The sequence below is a fragment of the Arachis stenosperma genome, chromosome 6 (assembly GCF_014773155.1).
Source record: "Arachis stenosperma cultivar V10309 chromosome 6, arast.V10309.gnm1.PFL2, whole genome shotgun sequence".
Lineage (NCBI taxonomy): Eukaryota > Viridiplantae > Streptophyta > Magnoliopsida > Fabales > Fabaceae > Arachis > Arachis stenosperma.
Window position 1 is genome coordinate 143,121,546 of NC_080382.1, and position 16,498 is coordinate 143,138,043.

General features: G+C 27.0%; 1 protein-coding gene across 1 annotated transcript; it reads left to right on the top strand.

The window, feature by feature from the left end:
* Positions 1-10,660: 10,660 nt before the first annotated feature.
* On the top strand, positions 10,661-13,293 carry LOC130936623 (uncharacterized). The gene is made up of 4 exons (XM_057866718.1): positions 10,661-10,936; positions 11,011-11,206; positions 12,153-12,239; positions 12,641-13,293. Exons 1-4 carry the CDS (start codon positions 10,707-10,709, stop codon positions 12,788-12,790), a joined length of 663 nt encoding a protein of 220 aa, XP_057722701.1. The 5' UTR covers positions 10,661-10,706; the 3' UTR covers positions 12,791-13,293.
* The last annotated feature ends 3,205 nt before the right edge of the window (positions 13,294-16,498 follow it).

Consider the following 16,498-nt stretch of genomic DNA (forward strand, 5'->3'; position numbering starts at 1 on the left):
CGAAGGGTAAAGAATGAGCGTATTTATAGGAGCATGCTTGCGGTGCTCATTTGAGTATAATGGATGGTATTGGTTGGCACTTGTCACTGTTATGGACACGAACGCGGAACGCCTATTTTACTTTTACCTTTTTTTTATATCTTCAGAAAAAGAAAATTATTTTGCGTAATTTTCGATTATTGACGGAGACTCGTGCCGCTAACGAAAATTGATGCATCGAAAATAGGTTAGTTTCACCTGTTGTATAATTTGGGAAAAATTTCAAGTGTGTCATGAATATTAGTATTTTAGTGTTTTTAGTCCTTAATTTCAATTTTATATGTAATATTTTATAATAAAAATATTATTTATGCACTAAAATTAATTATTAAAAATAATAATTATGTATTTGTATATAAATATATATAATTTAATTTATTTTTAATATATATTTTATATTTTAATATATATTTTATTTTAATAATTAAATTTAGTAATTAATTTTTTAATACATTTAATATAGTTAATTTTATAATTGAAATTAATAACTAAAATTATTAGATACTGATATTTTTAATGTACTCAAAACTTTTTCTTTAATTTATTCTAAAAATATTATTCATATCTTATTTTTAAAATTTGAAGTTAATTATTTTTTTTTCTTTTAAAATTTATCTTAAAAAATTTAAATATTTTAAAAGTAAGCTATAGGATCCAAATAAGGTTATTTTTTTAAATAAAAAGTTCAACACATCAAATATTATTCTATTTTTTATAATTTTTAATTAATCTGTTGATTATTTTCACAACACCTATTTTTTAATTTTTGAATATTCTGTCATTCTTTTTTAATTAAGTGCTCCAAATAATAACAAAAACCAATGTTAGCAAATATTCTATCAATTTTTACATTAGAAGTGACAAACTGGTCTAAATTCATTGGGTCGGCACCCGCATAACCTATCAATGTGGGTTGGACTGAAAAATTGGGACCGCCAAAGAGTTAAAGTCTGCCTAACCCCACACCACTTAAACTACGGACTTTGGTGGGGCGGGCTTTCCGTCGAACTTAGTTTTTTTTGGCAATGAGGTATTTTTGTAATTTGTTTTTTTTACAAAGTCCAACTTTTCCTTGCCCAACTTACAAGAATATGAAGATGAAAATTGAGTGTTTTGGATTATGTTTATGTTACAGACAATATTTATAATTATATTTTGGATTATGTTTATTTTGCTTTGGAGAGAATATTTAATGTTTGTGAATATAGAAAAATATAATTTTTTATGTTTTTAGAAATTATAAATTTATTAATATGGTTGTAAATTATATATATTATTTAGTAGTTCGGGCTACCCATAATTAGGCGGAGCGGGTGAGATTCTAGGACCGCCTCACTAGACAAGGCGAAGCGGGCTTTTAGTGGGCCGGGCTTCCCCGCATGCCACCCCTAGATTGCAGGATTAACTCCTAAATCACGTCAACCTACAGTTATTCAGTTTTATATCTACCAATTCCATATCTTGTAATACGGTATCCATGTTTTAAAGTCTTTCCTTATTGTTGTGTTAACACATTAGTACGTAGTACCTTTTCTTTCTTCAACTACACAACCTCATTAAAGTTACTTAGGTAACAAAGAGAAAGTCAACCAAGCTTCTCCTCTATTGTATAAGTACTATACACCAAGCAAACTGTACAATGAAAATTATTGTTTGTTAATTTTTTTTATACACAATTATCACTCTTTTCTGTAATAATTATTCAACTTAAACATCATATTATTCTACATTATTAATTAATCTCTAGAAGTATTTTCCAATCCCATAAATTATTAACTCACTGTATTATTATCTCAAATTTGCATTACATCAAATTTAGTAATTACTTCTTTCTTTAACACTATCAATTTTAATATATTCACATTATTTCTATGTTTAATTTTTTTTTATTATATTTTATTTTTTAACACCTCTAACCCCTTCACATCTCACGAATTAAAAATTAGTCTCCAAATAAGTTAGTTAAAATGACATATTCTATGTAATAAAAAATATTTGAGTTTTAATTAAATTTTTTTTTTTAAAGAAGGTTAATATTTAATAATATTTTAATAAATCATGACAGTATGTATTATTTTAAATAAAAAAGATTAGGCTTGGAAAATAAAATGATCTTTAAACTGAATACGAACAAGGCTTATAAAATAAAATTGAATGGAATTTTGTGTGATTTATAATAGGAATGATAGATTTTGATATTAGATAGATTTCATTGATTAAGGGACCGGGTTTTATTGTTTTTTATTTTGTATTTATAAAAGACTAATATTTTAGAGTTTTCAAATTGACTAGGGGCATCTGCTAAGGAGATTTGATCTCCTATCATTATATTTTTTTCTTTTTTTTGTGCGAAAAGACTTTTTTAATTACTGTATAAGATAAAGCAAAGCATAATTATTTAGGGGATATAAATTTACAGAAGGTGTCTGACAGTCAATTACCTTTTTTTATAAATAGTTTTATTTTGTTCTGTAAAGCATCAAAAAAATTAGGGGTGTGTATAGTCCGGCCCGATTTAAAGATTTGGTTTGGTTTCGAGTACTTTAGGAACTAATTTGATGTGATTTTATTGGGTTTATGGTCGGATAAGGGCCTCAAAAATAGATCCGATCATTATTTTGGGTCGGGTTTGGATCATATCTCGGGTCACCCGAAGTCAGCCCGATGGCCCGGTCATTATTCACATTAATATTTTATGTTATTATTTATTAGTGATAGATGATGACTATTCTTATGTGGAATTTAAGTATTATAAACCTTAAAATTTTGTGTTATTAGTTATTATAAGACTATAAGTTAATGTTTTATGTTTAAAATGCATAAGATTTTAGACTAATGCATAATATTGTGTTATTTGTATTGATTTAAATATTTAGTGTTATTATACAATATTAGTATTGATTATGGTTATGCTTTAATTTTAGAGAAGAGTTGGTTCTTGTTATATTTTTCTAAGTAAATTTTACTATGTCAAATAATAGTTGGAGCCTTAGAAATTTGGATATTTTCACATGCTAGCTTATAAGAAGGTATCAAGGTAATGTAATGTTAACGACCCGGTTTTACCCGATATAATTATGGCTCGAAAGTGTATAAATTTCATCATATCTAGAATCGGATTCTAGTCTAATAAATAAGTCCGATATATATTTTGAGTTAAGTCTGAGTCCCATCAAATTCAATTTCACCCAAATCATGCACATTCCTAAAAAAAATTATATGCTAATATTATAATTCTACTATGATCTACGACTATAAGATGATTAGTGGTAAAAAAAATAATCTAAACAAATTTATAATTTTTTTCAGTCATAACGTCTCTCTTTATATCAAACAACAACTAACAAATTCTCTGAATATTAGACACATAGGAGTTCATGATATAGGAGCTCATGATAAATACCTAGGCCTCCCTTTGATTGTGCAAGTCTAAAAAAGTCGTTTACATAAAAATATTAGGTAAAGTTTCATATATTATCCTAAATTTCTAAGTACCTGCTAAGTCATAACTCACATTTACATAATTTTTTATTGAATAATCAATTAGCGTTTGCTTTTATTTTTTATTCTCATTCTAATTTACGTCTTGAGTCAAATATATAAGTTGTTGTTGATAGTTACCACAATATACTATGCAAATATGTTTAGTTGCCTTTCATTTTTGTTTGGCCCTACATGAATGCTTCACCATTTAAATTAAATGATTAAATTATGCCAATAACTTTATTCATATCAAGGTGACAAATGTTTTATGCTATATATAGATAACTATATATATTACAAAAAATTTAACCAATTTAATTAGATCTAATAATTTTAATAATTAACTTATTTATCTATCTACTTTAAAAAAAAATATTACAAAATTTAGTATGTACAAATATTTTTGGGTCGGTTTATACAAATATATTTGGTTGCAAGCAGAAACGAAGTGAAACTTTTATAAATAAATTTCATATATAATTTTAGACATTGAATATCATAGCCTTGGCGTGAAAATTTATGGACCAAATTAACAGCAAATTAAATTAGCATTATTTGAAGGTATTTGCTAACTTGTATTCTAAGAGCAAAAGTTAAGCATAAAAGATACTATAAATAATAGAAATATTTTAAAATCTCAGAATTACAAATAGAACATATATTATATTATATATGAAACCCAAAAGGAGTATTTATTTGTCCTTGTGTTTTTATATTACTAATAACTAATTGTTGCATCCTTGAATGTATAGACTTTTGGACAATATTCCATAATTACAAATAAAATAGTGGGTTGCATCATTAGATGAAATATCTTTGTGGAATGTGGTGGATATATTTTTAATATTTTTTCTCTCTCAGCTTAGTTGTTAATATAATTCATTTCATATAATTGATAATCCAATTTTTAAAAAATAAAACAAAACTATGGGTACAGGTTGGGAAGAAAATAAAACAAAACTCCCACGGATAATAACAAAGTAAATCAAGGGGCTATCGTGTATATAGCATCCAAATTAAACAAGCTACGTTTAAGAAGTAATAAGAGGAAGAAATAATGCAATTATATGATTAAAAAAGTTGACCTATTTTATTTTAAATTTAATTTTAATATACTAATAGTGTAAAATATTTTATACAGTTATTCAATTATAATTATTTTCTTGAATGATTATTTATGTATGTGCATGATCAATATAAAAAATAATTATTTTTATTAATGTGTCATTATGTGATTAGATGCGATTTTATACAACATTAAACAATATAAAAAAACTAAAATATTAATATAGATCACAATTTTATGGAGTATGTAGTTTCTTTATTTCTATTTATTATTAAGACTTAATTATTCTTAATTTTTATACTTTTATTAAATTTTAAATTAATTTTTTATAGTTTAAATATTTGTAATTAAATAATTTTATAGTGGATAAATATTTTCAATTAAGCCTTTTTAACTGTGTTCCGTCAAAAAATACAAAATATTTTTAAAATATTCATTTTGTTGTTTAATTTGATTTGGGATGAATTATAAAATATTTCAAAACAACTATTTTATAATTATTGCATTTTTGTAGAAAAAAAGTAAAGATGTAATAAAAAATTATCTAATATAAAAGATTCAATTACAAAATTTTAAATTACAAAAACTTAATTAAAAATTCAGTAAAATTATAAAAAAAAATTGAAGGTCAGCCTTTTTATTAAAATTTATATAATTGATGATTAATTGATGACTACAAATTACAAAATGTACTGGCGCTGTTTTTATAAAAAATAATAAAATAATTAAGTTATTTATTAACATTAGAAAGAAAAAAGAAATTAAAGTCAAACACAATCAATACACAGCTTCATAATCAAATGTGTAAGATTGCCTAGTTTCTTAATCAAAAAGAAAAAGGAAAGAGGAAAGAAATAAAAATTCAGAATTGGCCAAAAAAGCCAACGAGGAAAGAATACGAATCAGCGCCACAAAATACAGTAGTGCATGTGGTTAGTCCACATATGCAGCAAATAAAAAAAATTTTAAGTACTTGTTTGTTAGGTAGCTAACTGGTAATGGGACCATATTTAATTTATATGGATTCTTATGGTAATTATAATATGGACAACTAATGGATCAACTTCATTCAAGGGCTATATATATATATATATATATATATATATATATATATATATATATATATATATATATATGTATGTGAGTGTATTAACGATTTGATTAGGGTAATTAATTAATTAAGTAGATATTGAAAGTTCTAGAATAATAATAATAATAATAATAATTGTTCTGAATATTCTGGAGTATTCAGGAGATTATTTAAAAACTTGCATGGTGTTATTATTATTGGAAGTTTTTTTCCCTTGCCATATCTAAAGTTAGAGAATGATACAATAGCGATGGATGGGCAATAGTCACAATAACGTGACAAATCGCAAATCTAAAACCTAAATGAATTTCAATATTCTCTTAGTATTTTTTTTTTTAGTCAAGTGGAAACAGAGAGACAAAGTTTAGTTTGGACAATGGCTGGCCATGGTCCCCCAAAAATTTTATAAAGAATGAATAGTTTTATTTTGAAAAGTAAAAAATAGTTCAATTAATTGAGGTTTTATATTTTACTAATTCTCACTAATCTTGTTTGACGCCCATTCTCACCTTTAATTTCATTCTAAATTTTTTATTTTACTATTTTGATTTTTTGGCCAGAGATGGGATTTTTCTCTCTCGTAAAAAAAAATTAATAAATTTTATAAAATATTTTTTTTTATAATATGCTTAACATATGCTATTAGAACACAAGTTAACAAAATCCTATTTAATATTTGTATTTCTGTAGATAAATATAATAACTTCTCTTTTTTTTTCCTTTTTCATAAAATTAAAACTGTAAATATCTTTGGTTTAAATTGAGTCTATTCCATGTTTAGTTTGTGTTTATATTAATCTTATTTTAGTCTTTTATTTTCTAATATAACAAAAAATAGAGAACGATATATAAACTAAAATATCCTTTTCTTCCCTTTATTGTTTGATTAGAAGGAGAATTGTTCTTTTATTATTAAATATAAAATTTATTATGTTATAAATACATTCAATTAAAAATATTCAATCTTATATAATTATCTTCATCAAACAATTTTCCTAATATAATTCATATATTTTAATTTACTGATGATCTTTGATTATTATTATTATTATTATTATTATTATTATTATTATTATTATAGCCTTTCACGAGAAAAAAAATCAAAATTATAAATAAATTAGTTAATATATTTTTATGAGAGAGGCTATTATTATTATTCTCTTTAATTAAAAATTCAACTTAGACTTAATTTGGTAAAATTTTTTAAAAAAATATTTATGTTTTTCAAAAATATAAACACTTCGTTTTACATTTAGTAAATTAAAAAATTAACATATTTGTACTTACAGCTTTTAAAAATTAGGAGTGTTTTTAATTTTAAAAATATCTAAAGAGAAACTTTTAAAAATTTACTTGTATTTATTAAAATTAAAAAATCTAATATTATATTATATATTAATTAATATTTAAATTTAATTCTTACATTACTATCTATTATAATATTTTTAAATTTTAAAAATTATTTTATTAAAAATATTTGTTCTTGTTTATACTTATTAAAAATTATTTTTAATTTAATTTATCAAATACAAATATTATAATTTTTAAAAAATTAATTTTTATAAATTATTTTTAAAAGATAAAAATTTTACCAAACTAAACCAATACTATATATTCTAAACTTTTACAATACAATTCCACACATACATTGTAGTTTCAAATTAGTTATGTATATAGGCATTAATACGAAATGAAGCATGTTAACCTATTAAAACTGGTAGGTACATGTATCAAAGAAAACTAAAACTATATATGAAATGAATATATTATAAAAATGAAAAAATATATGTATTTATATATTTTTAATTATTTTTTAAAATATTTTACTGGAACAATAGTAAGAATGGCAATACCACCCAAATCCACGGGTATCCACCCCTATCCACTCGGGGCGGGTAATTACCAGCCCCGCATCGAGACGGGTTTTTAGCGGAACAGATTTTTGGGAGGGACGGGGACAGGATCGGGTTTAGGTAATACCCGCCCCACTATATATATAATATATATAATTTTAATATATAATATGTATAATATATGTAAAATAATTAGTAAATAATTAATAATATTGTATCATATTTAAATTTTTACTTTAATTTATGTCATGTATGTGATGATAGTTATATAAATTTTAAAATTTAATTTTATTTAATAAATTTTAATAATTATAGGGGTAGGTAGGAGCAAAATGGTTACCCGCAAAAGCGGGTTAGAATTCAATGTTTTACTACCCGCGAATAAAAACGAAACGAGTTCTATGCGAATTATTATACAATAAAGCGAAATCGGATAGAGCAAAAACCCACCCCTACATATTCTCCCCTTTGCCACCCTAGACAAGAGTCCACTTTAATTTCTTTCAAACTCAAAGTAGCTTTCTTTCTAATTTGGTGGTGTATATATATATATATATATATATATATATATATATATATCAGTAACATGCCTCCCTTAGACTAATTATTTAAATGGTTAGAAATTAATTAAAAAATTTTAAATCGTAAATAATATAATAGCTTTGTCTTTTGAACAAATTAATAGCTATGGACTGAAAAAGATATTTATTAAAAAAAAATAAAAACGTATGTTAGTGGAATACATGTTCCTATATTACAATGTATTTAGATCAGTCAGGGTGTGGACAAATGCAATATTTTGTTTATCCTTTTCCGGTTTTCCCATCAAAATTCAAATAGCAAAGTTGTGGTCCTAAGTAACATGTTGAACTTGGATTTGGGGACCATATATTTCATTTCATATACAAGGGAAGGAAAGGGTCTAATAAATCTAAATAAGAAGCCAAGAATTCCATACAAAATAAGTAAATATCGTACAATAATTATTACTCTTTTAATGTGGTATACCCTACAATAATTATTACTCTATTTACGTCCCCTTTTTGTTTTCAGCACATCACACATATTTCTCCATCATTCTTCATCACGAGGAAATATAATTAATCCAAAAAGATGATAAGATTATCGATACTAAATTAATATTAAGGATTTTCGAAACAATAAAGAAACTCTGCATGGATGTAACGTTGATAAGATAAAGAGTCAACAACATATATATATACAACTACGTGCCGAATTCTGAACTCTTTTTCAAGCACAATCAGCAATAATATAAATTTTACATATTTAGATTTGATTTGATTATGACACCCGGTAATTGTAACAAAAGAAGTTGCAATAATTGATTAGTTGTGGATAATATTGTGTATATAAAGTGATAAACTATGAGTATACTCAAAGTTCGGAAAAAATTGATTATTTTTGCCTTTTTTATTTTATTTTAATGGAGGGACCATATATATAGGTTTAGTTATTATAAATTTAGGGTTGATGTCACTAAAATTCAATATAAATTTTTAAATTGTTCAATCATTTTTTATCAGAATATATTTAAAAAAATTAACTGCTGCCAATACCGTCCAAAAACAAAATTTTCTCAAATAATACATATAAGTTAAATAAAAAGAAAAGATGAAATGTTTTTTCTTTTTTTTTTTTGTACATTGGAGGCAGATGAAATGTTTTTTAATTTTCTGGTAATTAGACAAAATCTAAGAAGAAATAGAGCCTTGTTTCCTAAGAAAAACAGCCTTTTATTTTTATGTAAATTATGTTGGGCTTAGGCCCAAAATAAGTTTAATAAACCAATGTTTCTTTAGTTGGGCCATGTGTTAGTGGTTCTATCAAAGTAGCGATGCTGTATAAACGTTATATTATTTGACCCAAAAAATTTATATGTAAATGGTCAACAGGCAAAATTAAATAATAAATGGCCAACATCCAAAAGTTAAATAATAAATAGTAACACGACTAAAAAACTACTAAATAATATGGACTCACTTAAATTGTTTATAGGAAAAATGCTGCCTGACCCGAAAATAAAGAGGGCTAAAAGTTCATTAATCAACTGTTTACATAGAATATACATTAAACCCTAAGATACACATTAAAAATATATAAAACACAAATAAATATACACAACTATTTTTAATTTGAAAAAAAAAATGTTGAACAATGATGCCTTGAATTAGGATCGTGTGTAGAAAGTAATAATAATTTTTTGTTAAAATTTTTTCAGTAAATATCCCAAGAAGTAAAGAATATTATTATAAATAAAAATATAAATAACATATTATTTTTATACATTAAATACATGAAAAAAATTCTTTTATTTTTCAAACCAATATCGTTTGGATAGTTTTTAAGGTAAAAAAAATTAATATAATTAATTGCTGTCTGAAATACAGAAGAAAAACAAAAATGATCGGAGCCTTGTCTGGAGGTAAATCATAAGCAAATCCTCTTATCAATTGTATGTACTTAAATAGCGAAATTATTTTTTTTTTATGTAATATTGAAATTAAAAACGAATTTCTAGCTAATTATGTTTTTAAATTATAAAATTAAACTGTCTTTTGAGTAATATAGAAAAAAATTTAGATTTTATATAAAATTAAATATATAAAATATAAAAATTATAATAAAATTTAAATTATAAAATTATGGGATTTAATATAAATTTTACAAAATTAATTAACTTATTTAAAATCAAAATATTTTTGTAGTCCAATTGAGATTGAAAAAGTATAGAGTATCAACATATTATCTACTAATTTATTGTCAATAATGATTAATTATTATATTTTAAACACATATATAAAGAGACATATCCAAAAAATATATCTATAAAGACATTTCTATTAAACACAGCTATTAAAAAATATTTTTATTAGACACATCTATAAAGACACTTCCATTAAATACAATTATAAATAAGAGTTGACAGATATGAATAAAAATGCTATTGATAATATAACGAAATTGATTGAGATAATAAGCCAACAAACTATAACTTAAATGATATAATATTTTTGTATTCATCCAAAAGTTAGGAGTTCCTAACATTAAAAAAAAATAAATCGAGATAATAGGTTCGGACGAGTGACTATTGACCATGCGTAGTGAAGACTGAAGAGGAGAGTAGCGACTAAAAGTGGAGTTTTGGCGGGAAAAAATGGATTTCGGTTGCTCCGACGCAAGCATATGGAAGGAAGCGCTTTCTGCATATCCATCTCGAATCGAATCTCTTTCCCTCACAAAGAACAAACCTAACTTGCTCTCTCTCGATCAGTTCTACACCAAACACCTCCCTTCTCTCCTTCAACAACGCAACCCTAACCCTTTCCTCACAACCACCGAGCTCTCCGATCTCATGCGCTGGAAGCTCACGCGCGGTAAATGGAGGTACTTACTTCATTCACTACTCTTTCATTCATTAGTGTTAATCTTGATTAGTAATTTTTCTTTTGAGTTTTCAGGCCGCGGTTGCTGGAGTTTGTTGAGGCACTTGACGACGTCGTTGTGAGGAACGTTTCTGAGAAGGCGTTTCTGAGTCTTCCTGATTTGAAGAAAGCCGTTTCTGAGATCTGCGTTTTGAAAGGAGTTGGTCCTGCTACTGCTTCTGCGGTTTTGGCTGCTTATGCTCCTCAGGTAGCACCATTCATGTCTGATGAGGTATAATTTCAATTTCAATTTCGTGTTTCATATTATCATTGTTTTTAGACAAAGGTGCCTCTCGGCGTTTGAAAATAATGGATTTGCCCCTCGCCATTGGGAAAAGCGTGATAGATTAGTTCATGTGAAGATTATAGTCAAGATATTGATACTTATCATGTTAAGTAGTTTAATCAAACATGTCAAGCCATTTATCGATTCATTTGCCCCGAAGACATCCTCATATGAGTATCTATCTTAATGCCTTTGTTCAGAATGTGCACACGTATGCGAAGACTAATATGTCTATTTCTTTTAATTGTGAACTTTTTATGAATGAACTAGTCCGATATTCGGTAAAGCAATGGTGAGGATTTATCACGTTCAAAATCTTGAGGGAGACAGACTACTCTGTCTTTGGTGTTTTCGGTCAAGGATGAGATTGAAATTTGAAATTTTACTATTAGTATTAGTATTAGTATCGGTGTCAGTGTTAGTAACAATGTTGGTTTAAGTGATATATGTTTGACTCCCTTAACTAAAGCGTTGGATTTGAGCTTTGCGGACTGAAAACCTTTTGTTGGGTTAACTTCACCATGATATTGATGTTTTGGTTCAAAGAGGATTGTGGAGAATGTTAGTGTTAGTAGGATACATGGTCAAATTGGTTTTAGCTTTACTCAGCCTTTTAGAGATCTTTTGTTTAAAACAGCGGTTTGGTTCTTTGTTGTGTAAGATATTAATTTGAAGAGATTGAATTGATGTTTATATAGTTTTTGTTGGGCTTAACTGATGGCCATTATAAATATTGAAAAAATTCTTTTAGAAAGCTATTTGTTTTGTGGGGACATATTAGAAGGTTAATTGGATGGATATGTCTTGTATGTTTCATTATTGGCTAAAATTTATTTATTTATTTAATCTTTTCTGGTAAGTGGTAACTATGACATTACGTGATTGACTGCAGGCTATGGAGGCAGCTCTTGGAAACTCAAAGGATTATACACTGAAGCAGTATCTAATATTTGCAGATAAATTGCAGAACAAAGCAAAGGTATTATAGTATCCAAATCTAATATAAAAGGATTGATGTTTGTTGTTTAACGGAAGATTGGAATAGACTTGAATGTGAATATGCAATGCAAATTCCAATGCGTGCTAGTGAGGCCGTGATATTAGTATTAGATCATTATACATTTCATCCATTTTTAGGTTGATGATTTTTCCTCATTAATTTTTGAATTATAATATTAAGAAACTTTATGTCTCTCTTTTGACTGTGATGAGCGAGATTATATCCTGATTAAACAAGTAGTACTCTTTGCTTCGAAATTTCAATGAAGTTCTTCCTTTGGTTTCAATTTTGGCATCAAGTTGAGAAGCAGAGTAATCAAGTTGGGGGATTCGGCTCCTTTTTTGTTTTCCCTGAATATCTGGTGTAAAATTAATCTGCAGGAACTAAGTTCAGAAGGGGATACCTTCACCCCATCAGATGTAGAAAGGGCTTTGTGGAGTTACGCTATAGGGAAGTCATCAACACCTCAATTGATTGAGGATCAAAAGACCAATCCAAAAAGGAACTCTAAAAGAAAGAGGAAAAATTGACATTGCAGCCTATCAACAAATGAGATTGAAACAAGTAATTATCTGTTCTTTCTAGGATCTGCTAGCTTTACTCCCTTCTTTTGGAGGTTCTGTCCGTTGATGCTTAAACTGTTATCAAATATCTTAATATATTAGTTGTGGCTAAGTTAATCATTCTTGTTCGTTGCTAACATTGCTTTTCTTGAAACTACACTTATGATGGATTAGATGTAATGGTTAATTATATAATTTGGATAGCATAATGTAGTACGTGCAGTAGCTGTTGGTTCATCTGAGGATATTGTCCACAATGAAAGAGTTGCTTCTTATACAATTTCAGATACCATAGTGTAGGATGCATAATGAAGATAGGATCTTATTGACAATGTAAGAATCACTTCTGTTAGAATTTGAAAAGCATGAAATAGGATGTATAGCCAATGTTTAAGTTCTCACTTCAGAGGATCTTATCCATAATGTAAGCATACTTACAAAATTTAGCATTTGTAACTAGATATGTTACTGAATCATTTCATCTAGCTACAGTTTTGAAACTTTATGTATTTTTCACTATACCCCAAAGAAAACCAACAAATAGGGAAATTTTGTTACTTTAACGTGCCTACATTGAAATTTGTATGAGGGTAAAAATGGGGATTTTTTTTATATGAATTAAAAGTTATGTATAGTTATACTTTATACACACAAATCTAACTCACAAAAATTTCTCCCTTTTATCATACTTGTTTTTGTCATTACTCTTTTTGGTGGTTGCAGCAAAAAAGACAAGATGTTTTCTTGTTTGATGATACTTTTGTCTGTGTTGTGTAGCACTGTGACCATCTCTAGTGACTTGTATAGCATCTTGAATAATTAAGCAGCAGCAGCATCTGAAACCTGATGTTACAACTTAACAAGAATTTTGCTGACTCATGATTTTCATGTTGAAATGTTTTTGGCTTGTTTTAACTTTAGAGACGTGTTGCATGTTCTCATCTTGTTTTCATGCATTGAACTAACACACTGTCTTTATCTGTTTAGATGGTGTGTGGGATTTAGGAGTGATATTTACCTCTACACATCAATATTATACTAACAAATGTGAGACGAAAGTTTGGATAGGGATTAATAAGAGTCGTGTTTCTGAAAGTGGGAGAATTAGTTATTCATTTTAAAAAATTAGGGATTAAATTGAAATTTTAGGGACCAAAATAACATTAGCTCAGTTAAATTTTAGATAATTGAAATAACCCAAAATGGGAAACAAGGGGGTAAATTCATCTTAAATTGTAATTGCTGGATAGCTTAGTCATAAAAGCCTTTCTGATGGACCCTTTCACCAATAGAGTACATGTTATTGGCTGCACATGTTTACTTTGTTTCTATTGCTTTTTAAAAAAATAATAAATAAATAGATAATTGAAAAGGTTTTAACTTATATTGACTCATTGAATGATTGTAAGTTGGTGACATCCTTGGCTTCATTATTCTTTATTATTCTCTTGTTTGGTTTATCTAATCATCTTTGGTGCTTTTTTTTCAACCCTCAAAAGTTAAAATCATTCAGATTTGTACACTTTGCCGATGCGATTATGAAGACTCTTGTTTTCACTTTTTAAGTTTTTATGATCAATTATATGTCTTATAGGAATGAGCCTATTATTTAGGTAGTGCTAATCTATTAGGCTCGTGGGTGGTTCTATTTGTGTCGTTGTGACCTGTCGTGCATGCTTAAGCAAGAAACATCATATTCTTTATGTAGATAGATATAAGATAAAATCAGTTTCAGAAAAAAACAAATAAACCATAACTAAAAATATATAAAGAACATAATCTCAAGTATAATCTCATTTGTTCACTTGGTCTTTTCTTTAAGAGTTAAATATGGTGTTTTTTTTATTATTATTTTGAAATGTTATCATTCAAGCCTTGTATTAGTCAAAATTTCATAGACACGGTTAAGTAAAGTTGCATCGTTCATATGTTTCACAGAATATGTATTTTATCGATATAATTATTAGATAACAATAATTTATAGTGAATATCATCTATACAAAATTTTATCAAAATCAGACATCAATAAACATTGAATTGAAGAATTCTTGTTTATATATATGGTTAACAATTATATTGCGTTAATTCTCAATTATATAAAAAGATAATATATATGTTATCCAAACTCGTCTCCATTAGATCACTCACATAACTTAAATCTTTCTAGTCATGCCAACATCTTACATTTTGATTTTAATGTGTGCTCGCATCAATTTAACTCAAAGTAAAAGCTTTAACTTCCTTTTTAAATATTTTAAAAAATTATCTTCTGTCTCCCCAAAACACCAAATTACACGCTCAATTATTATTAGTAAAACAAATTTTGGTAGGTATCTGGTACAAAATTGCATGTGTTTAAGTCTTGATTGGACCAACTCGTGGCCTGTTTTCTGCGACGGATCAAGGCCACAGAACATGGGCATTGATTTATAAGTAGACACAAATTCAATATCTTTTGGTGAATATTCGGTTTTATTATACCAATTGATCAAATTATGAACACTCCATCTTCAGCCACAGTTCAAATAAATAATAATTCACAATTTTATAATCGGAATTATTGGTTAGGAAAGTTTTGTTGAAAATTAAGGGACAGAAAAAAAATCCCCTAAAGTTGGATCCTTGTTTTTTTCTCTTCTGCAACTTGAAAAGTACAAAACTATGCATCAATATTCCAAAGCAATATGTTCTTTGTATTGGCATATTAACTTGTGAATGGTGAAGTTGTCACAAATTATAGAACAAGTTCTAAGAGATTTTGCTTTTGACATAAACCTCTTAATTTATAATGGAGAGAGGGCAAAAAAAAAAGGAAAGTGTAAAAGGATCAGTTTCTCTTTTTTGTTTGTCTTGTTTTTGGGGGGGGGGGGGGGGGGGGGGTGTTCTGAAGCAATGGATATAACAGAAGTTTGAAAAAACAAAGAATAAAGGAGGAAAAAAAAGGATATTTCAGGTGTTCTTCATTGACATACCTATTTTTCAACATTCTTCCCCCTCCAATAATGCATTGGGTTAACAAGGGTTATAGATAATAAATCGAATCTTTAACAAAGCAATGAGAGTCCAATTATTAAACAGAAAAAAAAAATTAAGAATGAAAAGAATCTTACAATAATAGTATATTTGTGAAATTAATCATAACTAATCAGATGCCTGCAAACCTCCTCTTCTTAATTGGGGGCTAGTTTATGTAGTAATGGCCTCCCTAGACGTTATCTAAAATGCACATTTTAATATCTAGAATACATAAATATATTCCTTTGACTGCATAAATAATATTAAACATTATATTAATAAAATGAATTAAAAAAAAGCCCCATTTAAATATATGTTTTTTTCAGAGCATTTTGTTGTTTTTCAAATAAAAGGTGTCGGTGACATTCTGCACAGTCTCTCGTATAGTCCAATGTTTAACCATTATTATACAACAAAATCAGAATTAGTTTAGCTGTGATTGAATTGTTTAGGGCTGAATTGCGAATAACAAAATTGACCCACCATGATTCTTTGGCAATGCATTATGACCTTTTGAATATATAAATTATAAAGTACAAAAATAACATAAGGTAATATATATAAGAAGAACAAGACAGTGAGACACCCTACGTGTCTTAACTTTCACTTTAATTATACCTAATCCCTTTCATTAGGCAATAAAAGACGCATCACACGGCA